Below are 16,025 nucleotides of genomic sequence, written 5' to 3'. Positions count from 1 at the left end.
ATTTGAAGGAGAAAGCTCTAGATCGCATTAAGTGGAGGAATTGTTTTGAAAGAGACTGTGGACCTGTCGTCTTGACAGATTACTGATGATGATGATGCAACTGGGGTAAAATAAATGTGAAGCTGTTCCTGAGCATAATGCCATAGAGGTGTATGGGAGTTCAGTGAAAACACCAAAATAGCAATCTGGCAGATTTGCTCCATTTCACTAGATGCTGGCAACCACCCTCATGTCTCTGTGCCCACTTTTACTTGTACTCTACATAATTCTCTTCAGTTTTATTCATCCTCATTCTTAATGATATAACCCTGGTAACGAAATTTTAGTACTAGAACAAGTAATTTCATATTCCACATTAACTTTATGAACATTTTAATTTTGTGCATAATTTACTAATTTTCTAGTGAGGACATTCCCTGCATGTAATATTTCAGAGGGAGCTCATATGCCCTCTTGCCTGTAGTTTCCACCACAATTGTGTGCTTTTAGGTGTTAGAAGAATAAGGCTGACATTTATAAAAATTTGAAAATATGAATCTTATTTTAAATTAATGAGAAGAAACATGCAAAATAATTAAACCAAAGAAGAGTGAATAATTGCACATCAATCATTTGTGTAAACATGTTTGACTTTGTAGAAAGAACTCTTTCTCCACAGTCTAAGGTGAAGCACAGCAGTTGACTGTATCAATGCAGGGAATACTACTAATCTGTTATAATTGCTTGAGCTTGCACATCAGTTTTAATGGTATTTCATGAAAGTTATTATAATGAATGTTAGTATATAGGTTTAAAAATGGTAATGGCGGCAGGTCTTGTCTCATTATGAGGTATGACAGTTTATATTGACTCTGTAATCAATTTTAGCAGATTAAATACAGAAGTAAAAAGAAGTGTAACATTCATGGAAATGTGGAGTGGCTTGCATGTGCTTGTAGTTCCATGATCCATTTTTATATGATCAGCAACGCTAACCAAGTATTTTATTCTGTAAGATCATTCCTGCAATAACTCAGAGAAGATCCTTTCTTATTTCCAATTTGACTTTATGTGTAAGAAATTCGGTTTCACCAGTATATCAATAGCAGTTGCTCAGTTACAGAAATAAAGTGTAGTAATTTCAGTAGCTTGTCTTTTAAAATTGTAGGACAGCACAGTATTGTTCTGCATGCCATCATTATTTTAAAACATATAAATTCAACCAAATTCCCCATTATAGCAACATACTGGTGTGCCACAACATTTGAATTTGCTGTGTACTTATCTCATTAACAGTACTTCACAATATGTGGTAATAGCAATGTATTTTTTTCAGCTCTGTTTTTTCATCTCATCAACTAGTGCTACTGTTTCTGTGTTGAATTTTTGCTGCTTTGACTAATATCTTTGTATTGACATTTATGCTAATGATATAAAAATTGCTTTTTGGTGTGGTTTGTTAGCAAATGCCTCATACTATTTTTCCTTTAGTTACAAATAGGACACTGTTTATGTCTACTTACATATACGCACATGCACATAGCACTTCACAATGAAAAAGGTTATGACTGTTTCCTTCCAGTTCGCTCCTACTCACTAATTGATCAATCTGTTTCTTTTTCACTACAATGTAACTTAAGCAGTTGACACTTTGTCTTTAAATTAGTCAATAAAATTTGAACCATAGTCCTGATCCTAAAAAGCCATGTCTTCATCACTGATATCATGACTGTTAAGACCCATAGCAGAGTTGTTCCGCAGCTTCTAATTTATCAGTATTGAGAGATTAATATTTCACACTGAATTATATGGTGGTCACAGTGACTGTAGACTTGGCAGCAAAGGGTCTGGCTGTGATGGTAGGCTGTGACCACACCCAACCTGCCAGTTACAATTATCCTCACATTTTATTTCAAGGCAGAATCCTTTCAGTAATCATCTTAAGTACTGGAGTCCTCAGATCTGAAGGCGTGTGACTGGTGATTCATGTTTCTTATTGCTTTTAGTTATTTCTACATGTTGCAACATAAATTGATACAAAAAAAATTCATTATTGTATGAAGGGCATTCTGTAAATAATGCCTCCTATTTTTTGTGTTAATATGTAACATCTGAGATGGATGTTGGTGGTGTTGTAGTAAAGGTTGAACCTTCCTGCCAATGTACTGTTAGTTTGGTTGTTGTGCGACAGATAGCGACAGCAGAGCAGTCTACCAAAATGGCGTCTGACACAGAAGTGCATATGAAACAGAGATGTGTTATTGAATTTCTCACTGTCGAACAAATTGTACCCATTGACATCCATCGACACTTGCTAAAGGTGTACAGAGACAATACAGTGGATGTCACAGTGAGGCAGTGGGTAGTGTGTTTCAACAGTGGCGAAAGTGAAGTGCACAACAAGCCATGCCCTGGGCATCCCTGCTCAGCTGCCACTCCTCACAATGAACAGCACTTCATCCATACATATCAGCAGATAATGACCAGGGAACTGTGTGCATGGCTTAATATCGGCTGTAATGCATTGGAAGCAACGTTGGGGAAGCTGGATTATCGCAAAGTTTGTTCCAGGTGGGTCCCGCGGATGCGTACACAGGACCACAAAACTCATCAAATTGAAGTTTGTCAGGACCTCTTGCACCAGTTTGAGGCTGAAGGTGACAAGTTTCTGGACAGCATCATCATCGGAGATGAGACGTGGTGTCACCACTATGAGCCGGAATCCAAAAGACAGTCCATGGAGTGGCGACGTGCGGATTCCCGAAGAAAAAAGAAGTTCAAGACAGCTATCGGCAAGGAAAGTGATGTGCATGGTGTTTTGGGATAGGCGGGGCGTGATTCTGTTGGGTTTCCTGGAGCCTGGTGAGACTGTCAATTCTGAACGCTACAAGACGATGCTGACTAAGCTAAAAGCCCACATTTCCTGAGTCAGGCCAGAGAAGCAGACAGTCTTTTGCTTGCAACACGATAATGCTAGACCCCATACTGCGCACATTGCAAAGTTTGGCTGGACTGTCCTACCACATCCACCTTATAGCCCTGATTTAGCTCCTTCAGACTTCCATCTCTTTGGGCCTATGAAAGACGGACTATGTGGGCAACATTTTCCAGACAACGATGCTGTCATTGCAGCTGTAAGAAAGTGGCTAGCCTCTGCTGGTGCAGACTTTTACAGGCACAGCATACAGGCTCTTGTTCATCTCTGGCAAAAGTGCATAACGAATGGTGGTGATTATGTGGAAAAATAACTGCAAGTAGCTGAAATCTTGCTATATTTAACTGCGTTATTATGCTTTCTGTATCTATTGTAGTTTTCTTTAAAAAAGTAGGAGGCATTATATACAGAATGCTCCTCATACTAAGTCATTAGTATTATCATTAGTGATAGGTTCATTTTCTGTTTCATATTCTGTTTTCCATTAAGCTGACTACACAATAGGATTCACTCTCATATCTCAAGATGTTTTATCTAATGATTATAATTAAAAGATCATATTGTGTGAGTAAATGTACTAATTATATTTCAATAAACTTCAGTTCCAAGGATTGACAGCAAATAACTGCAAAAGACAATTATGTAAGTGATGAATGGGTTGCTTGGTGCAACCTACCTCTTTGGCAATGTGAGAATTTGTGTTTTGTCTGTGTTTCAGGAAATATTGATGAGTATGTTTATTTTAAGACCCCCTTCCTTCCATAAAGGAGGTAAACATCTAATAATTTTTGCCATTTTAACTGACATTGTAGGAATGGTTCATCACTCCTCACTTTTGTTAAAAAACATTTTCAGGGATAGCATCTCACAGGATCCCTTCATCCCAATGTATTTGCCTGTGTTTATGTTTACAGAGCAAAGGCAAAGGCAAAGATGAAAGATTTTTTTTACTTATTTCCTCCTCATTCATTACCTTTCTTGTCACTGTTGCCGTAAAACTAGTAGCAAAATTCTGTGCATTTTATATACAAATTAAAGTTGTGTTAACATTTTTGCATGTTTAATGTAATAAATACATACAGTCCTGTGTGAAGTTTTTATTTGATTAGTGAGACAAAGCTTACATAAATTTTGTAATTTTCCTCATCCTTTCTGCTCGCTTCTCTTTGCATGTAGCATGAATGGTAATGTTTTAAGACTAGTGAAATGTCTCTTAACAGGAAAATTTGACAGTTCCAATCTCTAGTTACAGTTTCCACAAATAACCTTCATGTTGATCCATGTTATACATTGTAGCCCTTCAGTGACACTTTGAAATTAAGATTTGACTAAATGTGAATAATGTGAAACTTCTTCCAGTGAAGTCTGAGGCCATAATACTGACTGAAGTATAGGCATCTCTCGTTTCTGTTTCTTGCTGCCATATTCTGGTACTTCTGTTCTTAACTGTTGTTAGTTATCCACATTCCTGCATAACATGCACATACACAGTTGTAAACCATATCCTATTTAGTATATGTGATGCTTCTCAGTACAATCTGGTCCTCTTACTGATGAACAACTTGTGCATACCAGCAGACTTGTTGAACATTGCACTTCTGTCATTACATTGTATTGTGACATGTTGACCCCTACCTCCCCAGCGGTGCGTGGCGGTGGCGTAACGCTCGCGTTCTTACGGTAATAGGCGAGTTCCCGCCCCGCCACTCCCCTCCGCGGTGACGTCACCGAGGGATATCGCGGTCGCTAGGCAACGCGAATCAACAGCGGCGACGTTACGATAGTAACAGCGGTGACCTCCGCTAGCGTTACATAGCAACAGAGCGCCAGGCAAAAGGGTGCCTATTACGTGGCCGTTTTCCCGTATTGTCCGATCGAGGCTACATAGGGAGAAGCGAAGGCTATTCACAGCCAGTTCTAGTGCGTTACCACCGAGTTGTGCTGAGTTGTACTGAGACCGTCAGCGAGTCCTGGAGCTACCGCCGAGTTAGCCAGCAACTAGTCAGTTGTATTGTGGCATTTTTCAGTGTACTAATTGTGATACTGCAGATAGCAGTAATCGTCAGATTGTAATTTGGGTGATTGTAAGTGCGAATGTGAAATAAAATTCGCTATATAAAATACATCGTGAAGTTATTTGTCGCGATATACGCCCGATACGCGACAACTGGTGTCAGAAGTGGGATCAGTAACGGAAAACACGTTACAGTATGTTTCGACATTGAGTGTAAGGGTACAGGCAAACATGTCCATGTGTCTCCTGAAATCTCATGCTTCTGTTAAAAGCAAAGATAAGAATTCCTTACCTTGGTTTCTGGACAAAAGGAACAATCTTACAGGTTTATATATTGTCACGTGTTTGGGTGACTCAGACACGGGTTTGTATTGGTAATTGGATTTATTAACAACCTACAGGTCATAACTACAAACAGTTATTACACTGTTGCTGATTTACACAATTTACAATCACTCTACACTAATCTTCTCAGTCTGTTTCCACTAGTCTTCACTATCCACTTCCTGACAACGGATTTATAACACGGGAACTGTAAAAGTCTCACAAAATTACACACTCCCAATCCGACTGCACTATAGCACAGTTCACAAGTTAACTCTTCATAAAATATGAACTTCCTGTGGCTGTCTCCTCCTGAAACTGTATTGTAGCGCCAGTGGTCTTCAAGATAACTCCTGTTGGGAATCGTGGACTCAACGTGGCGTGATAATGCACGTGTTGCCAGTAACAGTTCCCCATTGTGACGCGACAGCAGAGGAGCTGTGTTAGGCAACACTTCCCCACTGTGACCTAACAGCGGAGGAGCTGCTAGGCAACAGGCCAGTAAACACTTCCCTGCTGTGATGTGACAGCAGGTGCTGCTGCTAGGGCAACAGGCAACAGTATCAGTATCAGTGAAGCCATTGGAAGCTGACAGAAGGCATTGTGTGTTTTGACAGATGCCAGTGGTTAGCCAGCATGGAGAGACAGACAGTTCTACAGTCTAGTGAGAGTGTTAACATGAAAGGAGGGACTCTGAAACGACTTGTTCAACATTTTGTGTTATAGTTACATTGAGTTGTAGTTACAGTGTTGAGGAATAAAGTGACATAGCAAGAATACTCTCGAGGTCTTGCTTCACGACAACTCCTCTGTATGGACCCCACAGTAAACACCATCTCCCATTGATGTGGATGCATGTTTACTGCTGCGTTGCGGCAACATGCTTTTGCTTGGCGCGAACCTCGTAGAAAACACATCTTCCCTTCTATTGTTGCCTCCATTCGTGTGTACTGAGCTGTTGCATGGCAACGCTTTGATAAAATGCGCTACAATATCCTGTCTGTGCATCAGTCCCAAATAAAGTGTACTGTTTTCATGCAGCTACATTAAGAGATTATGTTGCAGTGATTTTGAGGTCTTACCCTCAGTCAATTTGAAATTGTACATGAAAAGTTTTGAGATAGGAGAACTACAACATTTTTTTATGAGCATTTAAATGTACACACCACATTTGAAGACCAATTTTATCAGTGTAAAATATCAAAATTATGTTTGTACAAAATATTTTTGATTTAAGGATAATTACTGACAGACCTTTTAGCCAGGCATGTGTAACAGGAGATTATAAATCTGTACATTTGGATTGTGGTCTTCTGGGGTTATGATGTCATGTAGTCTTGAGAAGTTGGTAGCCACCTACCAGACAACATAGTGTCACAACCTGAATGGTCACAATCAAAACCTTTACCTTTGTAAAACCAGAAATTTGATATGTGTATACACTGCACTATGATAGGTATTATGGACAATGGAGTGACCTATGTGTGTGTTAGTTGCCTGACATGTTAGCATAGCAAGTGAAACAGGACTAAACCACAGTCACATTGTGGCCTCCCTTGGGAGATGCTGTTCTCATATAAACTGTGAAGAAACAAGAGAAGTCTGCATAGGATTAAATCCAAGGCTCTAGATACAGGCAGAAATGTTGTGCTTAATTGATTTATTCTGAGTGGAGTGAGCAGTTCCTAATTCTTATATATCAATCAGTATTTGATAATTAGTAACTAGTAGCTGATAAATGTAAATTACATTGAAGCTGTTTTGTAGCTTTTAGGCTAGGTTATTCACTTCAACACACAAACTCACATTGTCAAAAAGTATGCATAGAAATAATTATGTTTTGTTTCATTTGATTATTTTAAGAATTTCCATTATTAACAGTTCTTAAATAAATTTTTAGAACAACCTCCAGATGTCAAAATGAATGCGATTGCATTTTCAAAGCCAGTGTCAGAGCAAATTGAAGATCGTAGACAGAAAGGTGAGTTGATGTCTTTTGATTCGAGACAGCCTTAATCACTTGTAGTAACTCTTTGCAGGTTAGTGATGACTGCCACAGTGACTGGTCTGTAAGGGCTTAAAATATTCACACTGTTGCTTAGTGTTCTTGTTTGTTAGTAGTATTGTGACATGTTAACAAGTTAACATTAACAAGTGCTTTAGTTTATATTCAGAAGAAACCTTACACTATTTATCATGCATAAGAAAATAGCTGTTTACCTATGCCTTAAAGCATTAAACACAGGCATACACACTTTAGTTGATCAGGTTGTCTTAGTATACAGACCTTTAGATATGTGTCATTTACCTATATTTATGATCTTCAGTTTCAAATTTTATGGTTGAATTCTGAAAACCTGCATTGTTTATGAAGTACACATAAAATATCAATCTCAGCTGTAGATGTGAGTTTTGTTTTAGAAATGTTTATATTATTCTTTATGTAAATATATGTGGAATATTTTTTGGCCTTACATTGTGCTTTTTAAGCAGAAGTTCACTTGTGTGGTTCATATCAGGTATTGAGGATTTTATGGCCGTGATTATCCACATGGTGGTTTCTGCCTGAAAGCCTCCTTGGTGTCAAGCGCAGGAGACCATAAAGTGAACATGCATGATGCATTTTAGTAAGGACTGTAAATACCAAATTTCATCCAGATCTGCTTATCTAAAGTAGAATTATTACATGTTGACAGGTGGACATTATGACATATAATACAGTGTAAGTTTTTTGCAACCACAGACTCAGGTCAAAGGCATAAACCTTATGGTTAGGCTACCCCAAAATATATATTTTGTTTGCTACACACCTGGGCACGCACGTCAGTGAAGCATGCTTAAGGACTTTTGTAACTGCTACTGGTTGCATGTTTGTGCTGGTTGTCTGTGCATGCACATCTATCTCTAAGTTGAAACCAGCTTTATAAATAATTGTTTAGAAGATGAAAGTTATGGTGCAATTTTAAAACAAATTACATTATTTTTTTCTGCATGTTTCAGATTTGTATTTAAGCTGATAGAGCCAACTCTTGATTGTGTGGGTTTGAGTGACATGCATGGCTGGGCATGCTTGAAGGAAAAGATTAGTTGTGAGATGGGTGTCCTTTATTCATTCATTCATTCATTTACATTCCATGAGTCATAACATGGCTGGAAGAATAGTGGATATAGAAATAGTAAATGACAACAAGACAAGTCACATCAATTACATAAATACAACTTAATCATACTTAATCCATCACAATTACACATGTTATCCAAGACAAATCACAGTGAGTAGTCATTAAATGGTTTCAAAATTTATATGCAAAAGCATGCAACATGCTAATATCAATCAAGACTACAATAATCAAACATAAAAATGTACTACTAGCTGTCCAGTGTATTAGACCAAGGTTGTTAATTAATATTGAAGTTAAAATATTCTTCCAATGAGTAAAATGAATCTAAATTGTTTCATGCTAGAAGGAAGATTATTAAAAACCTTGATTCAAAAATAGTATGTTCCTTTCTGAAATACTGTTAAATTACATATTGGATAATGGAAATTGTTAATATGTCTTGTATTAATGCTATGAATCTTGGTTAGATTTAAACTGTTCTCTGTTTTTAATCATAAATAACAAGAGAAAACGTGTACTATGATTGGAGGGGCAAAATTTTCAGTACCAGAATAGAGACAAATACGGCTGGGGGGAGGGAACTTGTAGCACTAACTGCAGATGTTTCAGTGTATTGCCATTGTGTGCATATGTTATAACAGAAACCTATGAGGCCCAAGGACAGCGGTGTGTAATATCATTGTGTATTAGGTGCAGAAACCATGCAGCAACGAATGGATCGCCTTCAGGATGAACTGATAAAGGTCCAGATCAAGTACCAAAGAGAATTAGAGCATTTAGAGAGAGAGAATAAGGAATTAAGGAAACAGCTACTTCTCTACAGAGCAAATAAAGCAACATCCAAGAAAGTCAAGGTACGCCTGCTCCACCACAAGCTGAAAAGTAAAAACAGTTTAGTTTTTATGTAGTTCTAATAATGAAAGCAGTGATAAATGTAAAATGTGTTCTGTTGATGCAGAAGTCGCTGATTGACATGTACTCGGATGTACTCGATGAACTCAGTGAATATGACTCCAGTTACAACACGCAGGATCATCTGCCGAGGGTTGTAGTCGTTGGGGATCAAAGTTCAGGCAAGACATCTGTACTTGAGATGATCGCTCAGGCACGAATCTTCCCCAGGTACTTCCAACATAGTGCTCAGGTCTTGTAAATGTAAAAACAGATCATCGGTTAAACTAACTGTTAAAATTGGTTCAGTGATAGTAATGTAAATAGCGATTGCTTCTGCTGTTGCATGAAGATGACCTCTTTGTGCAAGTGCCAAAGTTTTGCTGATTGCAGGAATTACTTGTATAAGTATGACAGAGCGTCTCCCTCTCTTGCCTTCCCACCTCCTCCCTCCCTCTGCCAACATTTCTGAATGCTACAATTAATAGAGACAGTTTATATCTCACTTCAGAAGTTAGTATGTCTGCCATGTGTATGTTTTTATTGGTAGTGAGTTAAAAATATAGGTGGTGGTGACCTCTGCTAGAATATAATGTTCACATATATGGGTTGGGTCAGCAGTTCTCAGTAGAACACACATTCATGATGATACTGCCATAAGCCTCACTCTCTATGCAGCATGTGGAAGACAGGCTTTTTAAATTTCTGATATTGCAGTTTTTGGTCAGACTTAGGTGGGTTATTGTTATTTGGGTTTGTGACAGAGGCGCAGGTGAGATGATGACCAGAGCTCCAGTAAAAGTGACGCTGAGTGAAGGACCTTACCACATTGCACAGTTCCGTGACAGTGCAAGAGAATTTGATTTAACAAAGGAATCTGATCTTGCAGAGCTGCGTAAAGAGGTTTGTACTCTACAAAGTTTCCCATATTTTCATTAGAAAACAAAGCTAAAGCTGGAATTTTGAATATTTCAAGTAAATGGCTCACCCCNCCCCCCCCCCCCCCCATGATCTTAACATTGGCATTCATGATGTTGCTTTACATATTTGTGTGTAGTAATGTCTTAAATTAAATTTAAATAGAGAACAGCAATTCATTAGACTCCTTCAGCATAAAAGTCCCCAAAAGATGATTTAGGGCAAGTCAAAACATGAAGGGCAGAAATGTAAATTATTATGACATGGATAATGCAATGAAGTATAGTATATGAAGGCATGTGAGTCAGTTGGGAAAGATGAACTTATGAACATCTGGGATTTAATTCACAAGTTCTGAAAAATAATTATAAAAATTTGTTGCCATTCTAAACATGGGCAATTTTGAATTATATGCTCAACATTTATTTCAAAGAAACAGCATGCATATTATGATATGTTGGGATTTAGATTAGATTAGATTAGAAAGAGCTAGCCTCAATCACTGTCCAGTGATTGAGGCTAGCTCTTTCTAAGGGACCCAACTGAATAGGTGTTTTCCTTCACCTGAGGACGGAAACAGATCCAGTTTCCGAAACGTCGTGTTTTTATTTGTTATCTTAAAAACCAGGACGATGGATAAAGTCCAAAATCCCAACATATCAGTGTGTTATACACCATCGTCAGAATCCTATAGTAACTACCAGCATGCATATTATTCTGAAAACCTATTTATTGGCTGTTTGGTATGCCATAAAAGTGCACCTTCCATTGCCCTTCTTATCTCAATTATGAAGAATAATTCTTGATCTGCATTGTGTTTTGGTTTAGGTTGAGATCCGGATGAAGAACAGTATTCGAGATGGCAAGACTGTTAGTAATGATGTGATCTCAATGTCTGTCAAAGGCCCTGGCCTGCAGCGGATGGTGCTGGTTGATCTCCCTGGAATTATTAGTGTAAGTGGTCAACATGACCTTGACCTTATGACATCTTGTAAACAGGGAAAGGGTTAAGACAGTTTTCTCATTTATGCAGTTAACTCTTCAGCGCAGGCATTTAAATATCGCTGTTGTGGGGCCTCCTGCGATAGTATTTTTTAATTGCCCATTTAAATTTTGCTCTAAATTATATAGTGTATCATAACTTTTGAAATATATGAGGTATAATTATGAATTTTTCACTGAAATCATCTTAAAAGATGGTTTTATAATGTTACCTTATAATATGAGCGCTCTGTATCTGAGCGATGGAAGCAAGTGGATTAGAATTTGAGTTTCATATGTTATTTCTTGAAACATCCATCTAAACACAACCCTGCCTCACATTCACTACACCAAAAATAAATTCTTTTACCATGTTTTGTGCACACCACACATCTTTTTTGAGACTTTGCTTTTTTCCTTTGGCTGGAATATGCTCCAAGAAATGTTGTTCTGTGAGTCTTTTAGGCGGCGATTCAACTGAAGGACAGCCATACAGGATGAGGAAAACCAGAACCGTGATTTTCCACGAGGCCTTGTGCTAGTGAAATTCTGAACTTTAGCATGCCCATGTTTTTGTTATTCGGGAGACACCGATATATGACCATTGCGTTATGTATTGCTACATTGAATAGCCTCTTGAATAACTTCTGATACCACTTAGTACTCTTCTTTTGTTCAAGTAAGTATGGCTGTAGCATTTGATCCGTCAGATCCACTCCTAGCATGTTTCTGTTGTAATCACAAACAACCAAGGGCTTTGTTTCTTGTTTGTTTGCTTTATTCACAACCACACGCGTATCATCTTTGTGGTATGTTGATATCATAGTCACTCGGCCATTGTAACTGTGAGGTCAGCGCTCTATTTAGACTGACTGGCAAAGCTGCAGGAAATTGAATGTTATGTTTACACGAACAGAGAGCTAATTCTTTTCACAACAGCCCAATGCAATCGTCATCATGCTGGCATGGTTCGTTCCATATTTATGGGCCTTCGAAATTAAGCTTACAGCTTAGCCTACGGTGTACGGCAAACTGCAGGTAGGACCATTTAAATACCAGCGTACCGTGTACGGCAAACCACGCTGAAGGGTTAATTCATTGTGGTTTGTATGAGAAAAGGTACACTTAAGTTATTGTGTGAGACTGAGGTTCATGCTTGTCCAACATATCATACTTTTGGTTTCTCTGTTTTATCATCACCAGTGCCCCTGTTGTTGTCACTGTCATCACCACTACATGCTTATTATCATCATCATCTGGTGACAGTGTGAAGCTTTTTTCATGTTTTACAAATTCCAGTTTTCAGATTTTTAAATTAGCAGAGAATTTTAACAAATGTAATACATTAGGTTATAACATTTTCATAATTTGCATTCCTCAGACTCAGGAAAAAGTTTTGACGTATGAGAGCTGAAGTGAGTGGAAAATGGAGGGTATTACATAATGAAGAACCTGTTGTTTTGTAGGTTTGCTTAGTGCAGCTAGGATGGTCAGTTCAAGGAGGTATGCTGGGCTGGACATGTGACACAGGGACAGTCAGCAAAAATTAGAAATGCATACATAATTTTTATAATGAAAGATCTTGGAAAAGGACAGCTTTGAAGGTCAAAATTGAAGTTGGTTGGATCGTTTAAAAATGGATGCAAGTTGTGAGATGTAAACTGCATGAAACTGAATAGTAGGTGGTTCAGTGTTGGGCTGAAGTATTTGCACTATTGCACCTTTTGAGTTCTGTTGTGCACATGCATGTTTTTTTGACAGACTGTGACATCAGACATGGCAAGTGACACAAGGGAAGCCATCAAGCAGATGACACAGCACCACATGTCGAACCCAAATGCTATCATCCTGTGCATTCAGGATGGGTCAGTAGATGCAGAGAGAAGCAATGTCACAGACTTGGTGTCCCAAATGGATCCTCAAGGGAAGCGCACAATATTTGTTCTCACAAAGGTGGACATGGCTGAGGAAAACCTTACAAACCCTGACAGAGTAAGCACTGTGCATAACCTGCTAGTCTGATAATATCCTCATCAAACATAACCAAATTTCAATATGAGATATGTTTTACATATATTATTGTCAAATTAATTAACAGTCTGCATTGAGTAGATTTTTTTTTTGTGAGAAGCTAATAGGTGTTCACCTACTCTCAAAATTCTCCTTTCTTTATGGAACCTGGAAGGTTCATTGCCATGTTCACAAGAGCCCACCAGTGTTCCCTATTTTCATATCATTGTCAGAACATTTTATTAATTTGATTTTTATAATGTAATCATTAAAACTGGAGTTGAGAAAGAGACCATGTTTGTAGATGGGAAGATATAGTGTTGTTGGTGTTTGTTTTTTGTAGTTTTGTGGAGTGGGGTGAGACTGAGTCCATTTGGTACATCAGCCACTATTTGGCTTATTGTACCAGCCCCCTGGGTGATAGACGGGTATGAAGCATTTGGTGAAACGAGAATTGGCAGGGGAACTGAAGTACTTGGAGAGCTATGGCACAGCCCAAGACAAATTTAAAATGAAGATTGGATGAACGGTTTATGATGATGTAAACTTGATTTAACTCTTCTAGGATGCTTTTATGAACATGATGATGAAAATTTTGTTTTCATAAATGCAGGGAATGGAATTTACCCCATTAACTGCCCAAAGATCATTTGTACACATAGAGTTTAGTAATGTTGTGTGTAGCTGTTCTAACTCGACTTCATATTTTAATAAAGCTGATGACTGAAAGTGAATTCATGTATTTGTGGATTTTGATAGAATTCATGTGTATTTTATAAAAAAAGTACTATAATTTCTTTAGATTGTATTGTACCTATATTTAATAACAGTCTCATTAATTTAAAAGGATTGTGGTTTATGTTCAGATAAAGAAGATACTTTCTGGAAAGCTGTTCCCAATGAAGGCATTAGGATACTTTGCAGTTGTAACAGGTCGAGGGAAGAAGGACGACTCCATTCAGTCCATCAGAGAGTACGAAGAGAAGTTTTTCCACAATTCACGCCTATTTAAGTGAGTTCATTTTTATTATATTTCACTTATCTGACACATTTACCTGCATCTGGGGTAACCAAATGTTTCTTTCAATTTGCATCATCATTATCACAGACTGCATAAGAGTATGTTTGTTTACCGAAGGGATGGTGTGATAATGTCTGGCCAGGTGATGACTCGTAATCTTAGCCTTGCTGTGTCAGAATGCTTCTGGAAGATGGTGCGTGAGACAGTAGAGCAGCAGGCTGATGCTTTCAAGGCTACACGCTTCAATCTTGAGACTGAATGGAAGAATAACTTTCCCAGGTAACACAATAATTACTACTGCCATTAATGTTTGTACACCATAATTTAGTTTTATTTATTCAATAATCATGTAGTTGTGTAGTGTAGTGTAGTGTAGTGTAGTGTAGTGTAGTCTGTTGAAAGTCAACTGACATTTTGGAGGAATATGTCACCTCTGTCTTCAGTGTCGAAAAACAAGCCAAGCAAGAAACCAGCATGATTGCTAGTTGATTCATGCTGGTTTATTGCTTGGCTTATTCTTCGACCCTGAAGATGGAGGCAACATGTTCCTTCAAAATGTCAGTTGACTTTCAGTGGACTGCATGGTGTTATATCCCACAAGGTAGACCTCTGGCGTAACTGTTAATTTCTGTTTTTTATTAGCCAAATGAGGATTACTGATGACACAGCATTCTATTGTCTTGGTTCAGGAAGAGAGTGGATGGCGAGAGACAAAGAAAATAAGAGGTCTTTCCTCAGTCTTCTCAGTACATGTGTGGGAGGATAACAACAAAGAGAATATTCACTATATTTTTTCTCCATAAAAACTCATGACTTGGTGCTGTCACATCGTTCTCTACCTTATGAAACCAGTGCAGGCTGTTGTAATTTCCTTGATACTCAGTCGCTATTCTGCATGAAGTTGCATGGACTTTCATGCTATCAAAATCAAGTGGAGTCAGAAGTAGCTTAATGATTTAGTTTGAACAAAGTCTCAGCTAAAAAAGAAAAAAGAATGCCCATACCATCAAACCTACCAGTTAATTTGGCACCTTCTAAGGAACATGTAGATGCACAGAACTTCCATCCACATGCCACCACTTGATAATTCATGGCTGTGAACCTCTGACTTCTCTTACTAGCAAAGCAGCATATCATGATGTGCATATTGTCTCTTTTCTCTTAGGAATGGTAGTAGTGAATCCATGGTATGTAGTACCACCTTGTAGTATGTGCAGACATTGTCATAACAGTGAGAGGTACTGGGTTTCAGTCTTGGCTGGAGCAACAGCTCTCATGATTGAAATCTTAATAGTTCTTTTGAGTTCCTTCAGGAGTATGACTGAATGCTGCCTTGAAATGAGCCATAATCTTTTCTTCCCAAGTCCTTTCCAGTTCACCATGTATAATTATACTCTCATCTAATTCATACCTAAATAATCTTTATAGTTGATACAGAATTATTAAATAACATATACACCAACCAAAAAGACTGCTGAAGGATGTTGTGATTTTCTCCAGTCATTGGCAATGCATTTGAAGGCAAAATAGTAATACAAATTAGATTTACACACACATTAAATCTTTGAGGAAGAAGGTAGTAATATTTGGGCCATTGCATTGAGAAATTGATTGTAAATGTGGTCCATGACAAATCTTATATTATTAACTAATTCCTCTTAGATTGTCTGATTGTAATTAAGGTAATAATGAAATACCTTCCTGTTATGGAACCAGAAAGTACATCACTGTCATCATGAAAACTATGCTGGGAGCCATTTCAGTCTGGTTCACACCTTTACAGTCTACGTAGGTCGTACTGAAAGTCATGAGCAACTTTCTTATGCATGC

The 16,025-nt window shown here is 38.0% G+C and overlaps 1 protein-coding gene across 6 annotated transcripts in view; it reads left to right on the top strand.

Moving 5' to 3' along the window:
• Positions 1 to 16,025, top strand: part of LOC111867736 (dynamin-like 120 kDa protein, mitochondrial) — a 41,476-nt gene that overhangs the window by 10,542 nt on the left and 14,909 nt on the right. For 4 of the 6 annotated variants that reach the window (XM_023857840.2, XM_023857839.2, XM_023857842.1 and 1 more), the window contains 8 exons: positions 7,153 to 7,233; positions 9,065 to 9,228; positions 9,333 to 9,496; positions 10,030 to 10,168; positions 11,012 to 11,137; positions 12,926 to 13,156; positions 14,041 to 14,186; positions 14,313 to 14,474. In XM_023857840.2, coding sequence (XP_023713608.1) covers positions 7,153 to 7,233; positions 9,065 to 9,228; positions 9,333 to 9,496; positions 10,030 to 10,168; positions 11,012 to 11,137; positions 12,926 to 13,156; positions 14,041 to 14,186; positions 14,313 to 14,474 — 1,213 coding nt within the window. The remainder of the gene's footprint in view (positions 1 to 7,152; positions 7,234 to 9,064; positions 9,229 to 9,332; positions 9,497 to 10,029; positions 10,169 to 11,011; positions 11,138 to 12,925; positions 13,157 to 14,040; positions 14,187 to 14,312; positions 14,475 to 16,025) is intronic. The other 2 variants (XM_023857845.2, XM_023857841.2) reach the window with 1 other exon arrangement.

The sequence above is a fragment of the Cryptotermes secundus genome, unplaced genomic scaffold (assembly GCF_002891405.2).
Source record: "Cryptotermes secundus unplaced genomic scaffold, Csec_1.0 scaffold80, whole genome shotgun sequence".
Taxonomy (NCBI): Eukaryota; Metazoa; Arthropoda; class Insecta; order Blattodea; family Kalotermitidae; genus Cryptotermes; species Cryptotermes secundus.
Note: the sequence above shows the minus strand (reverse complement) of the source record. Positions and strands in the feature narration are given on the sequence as shown.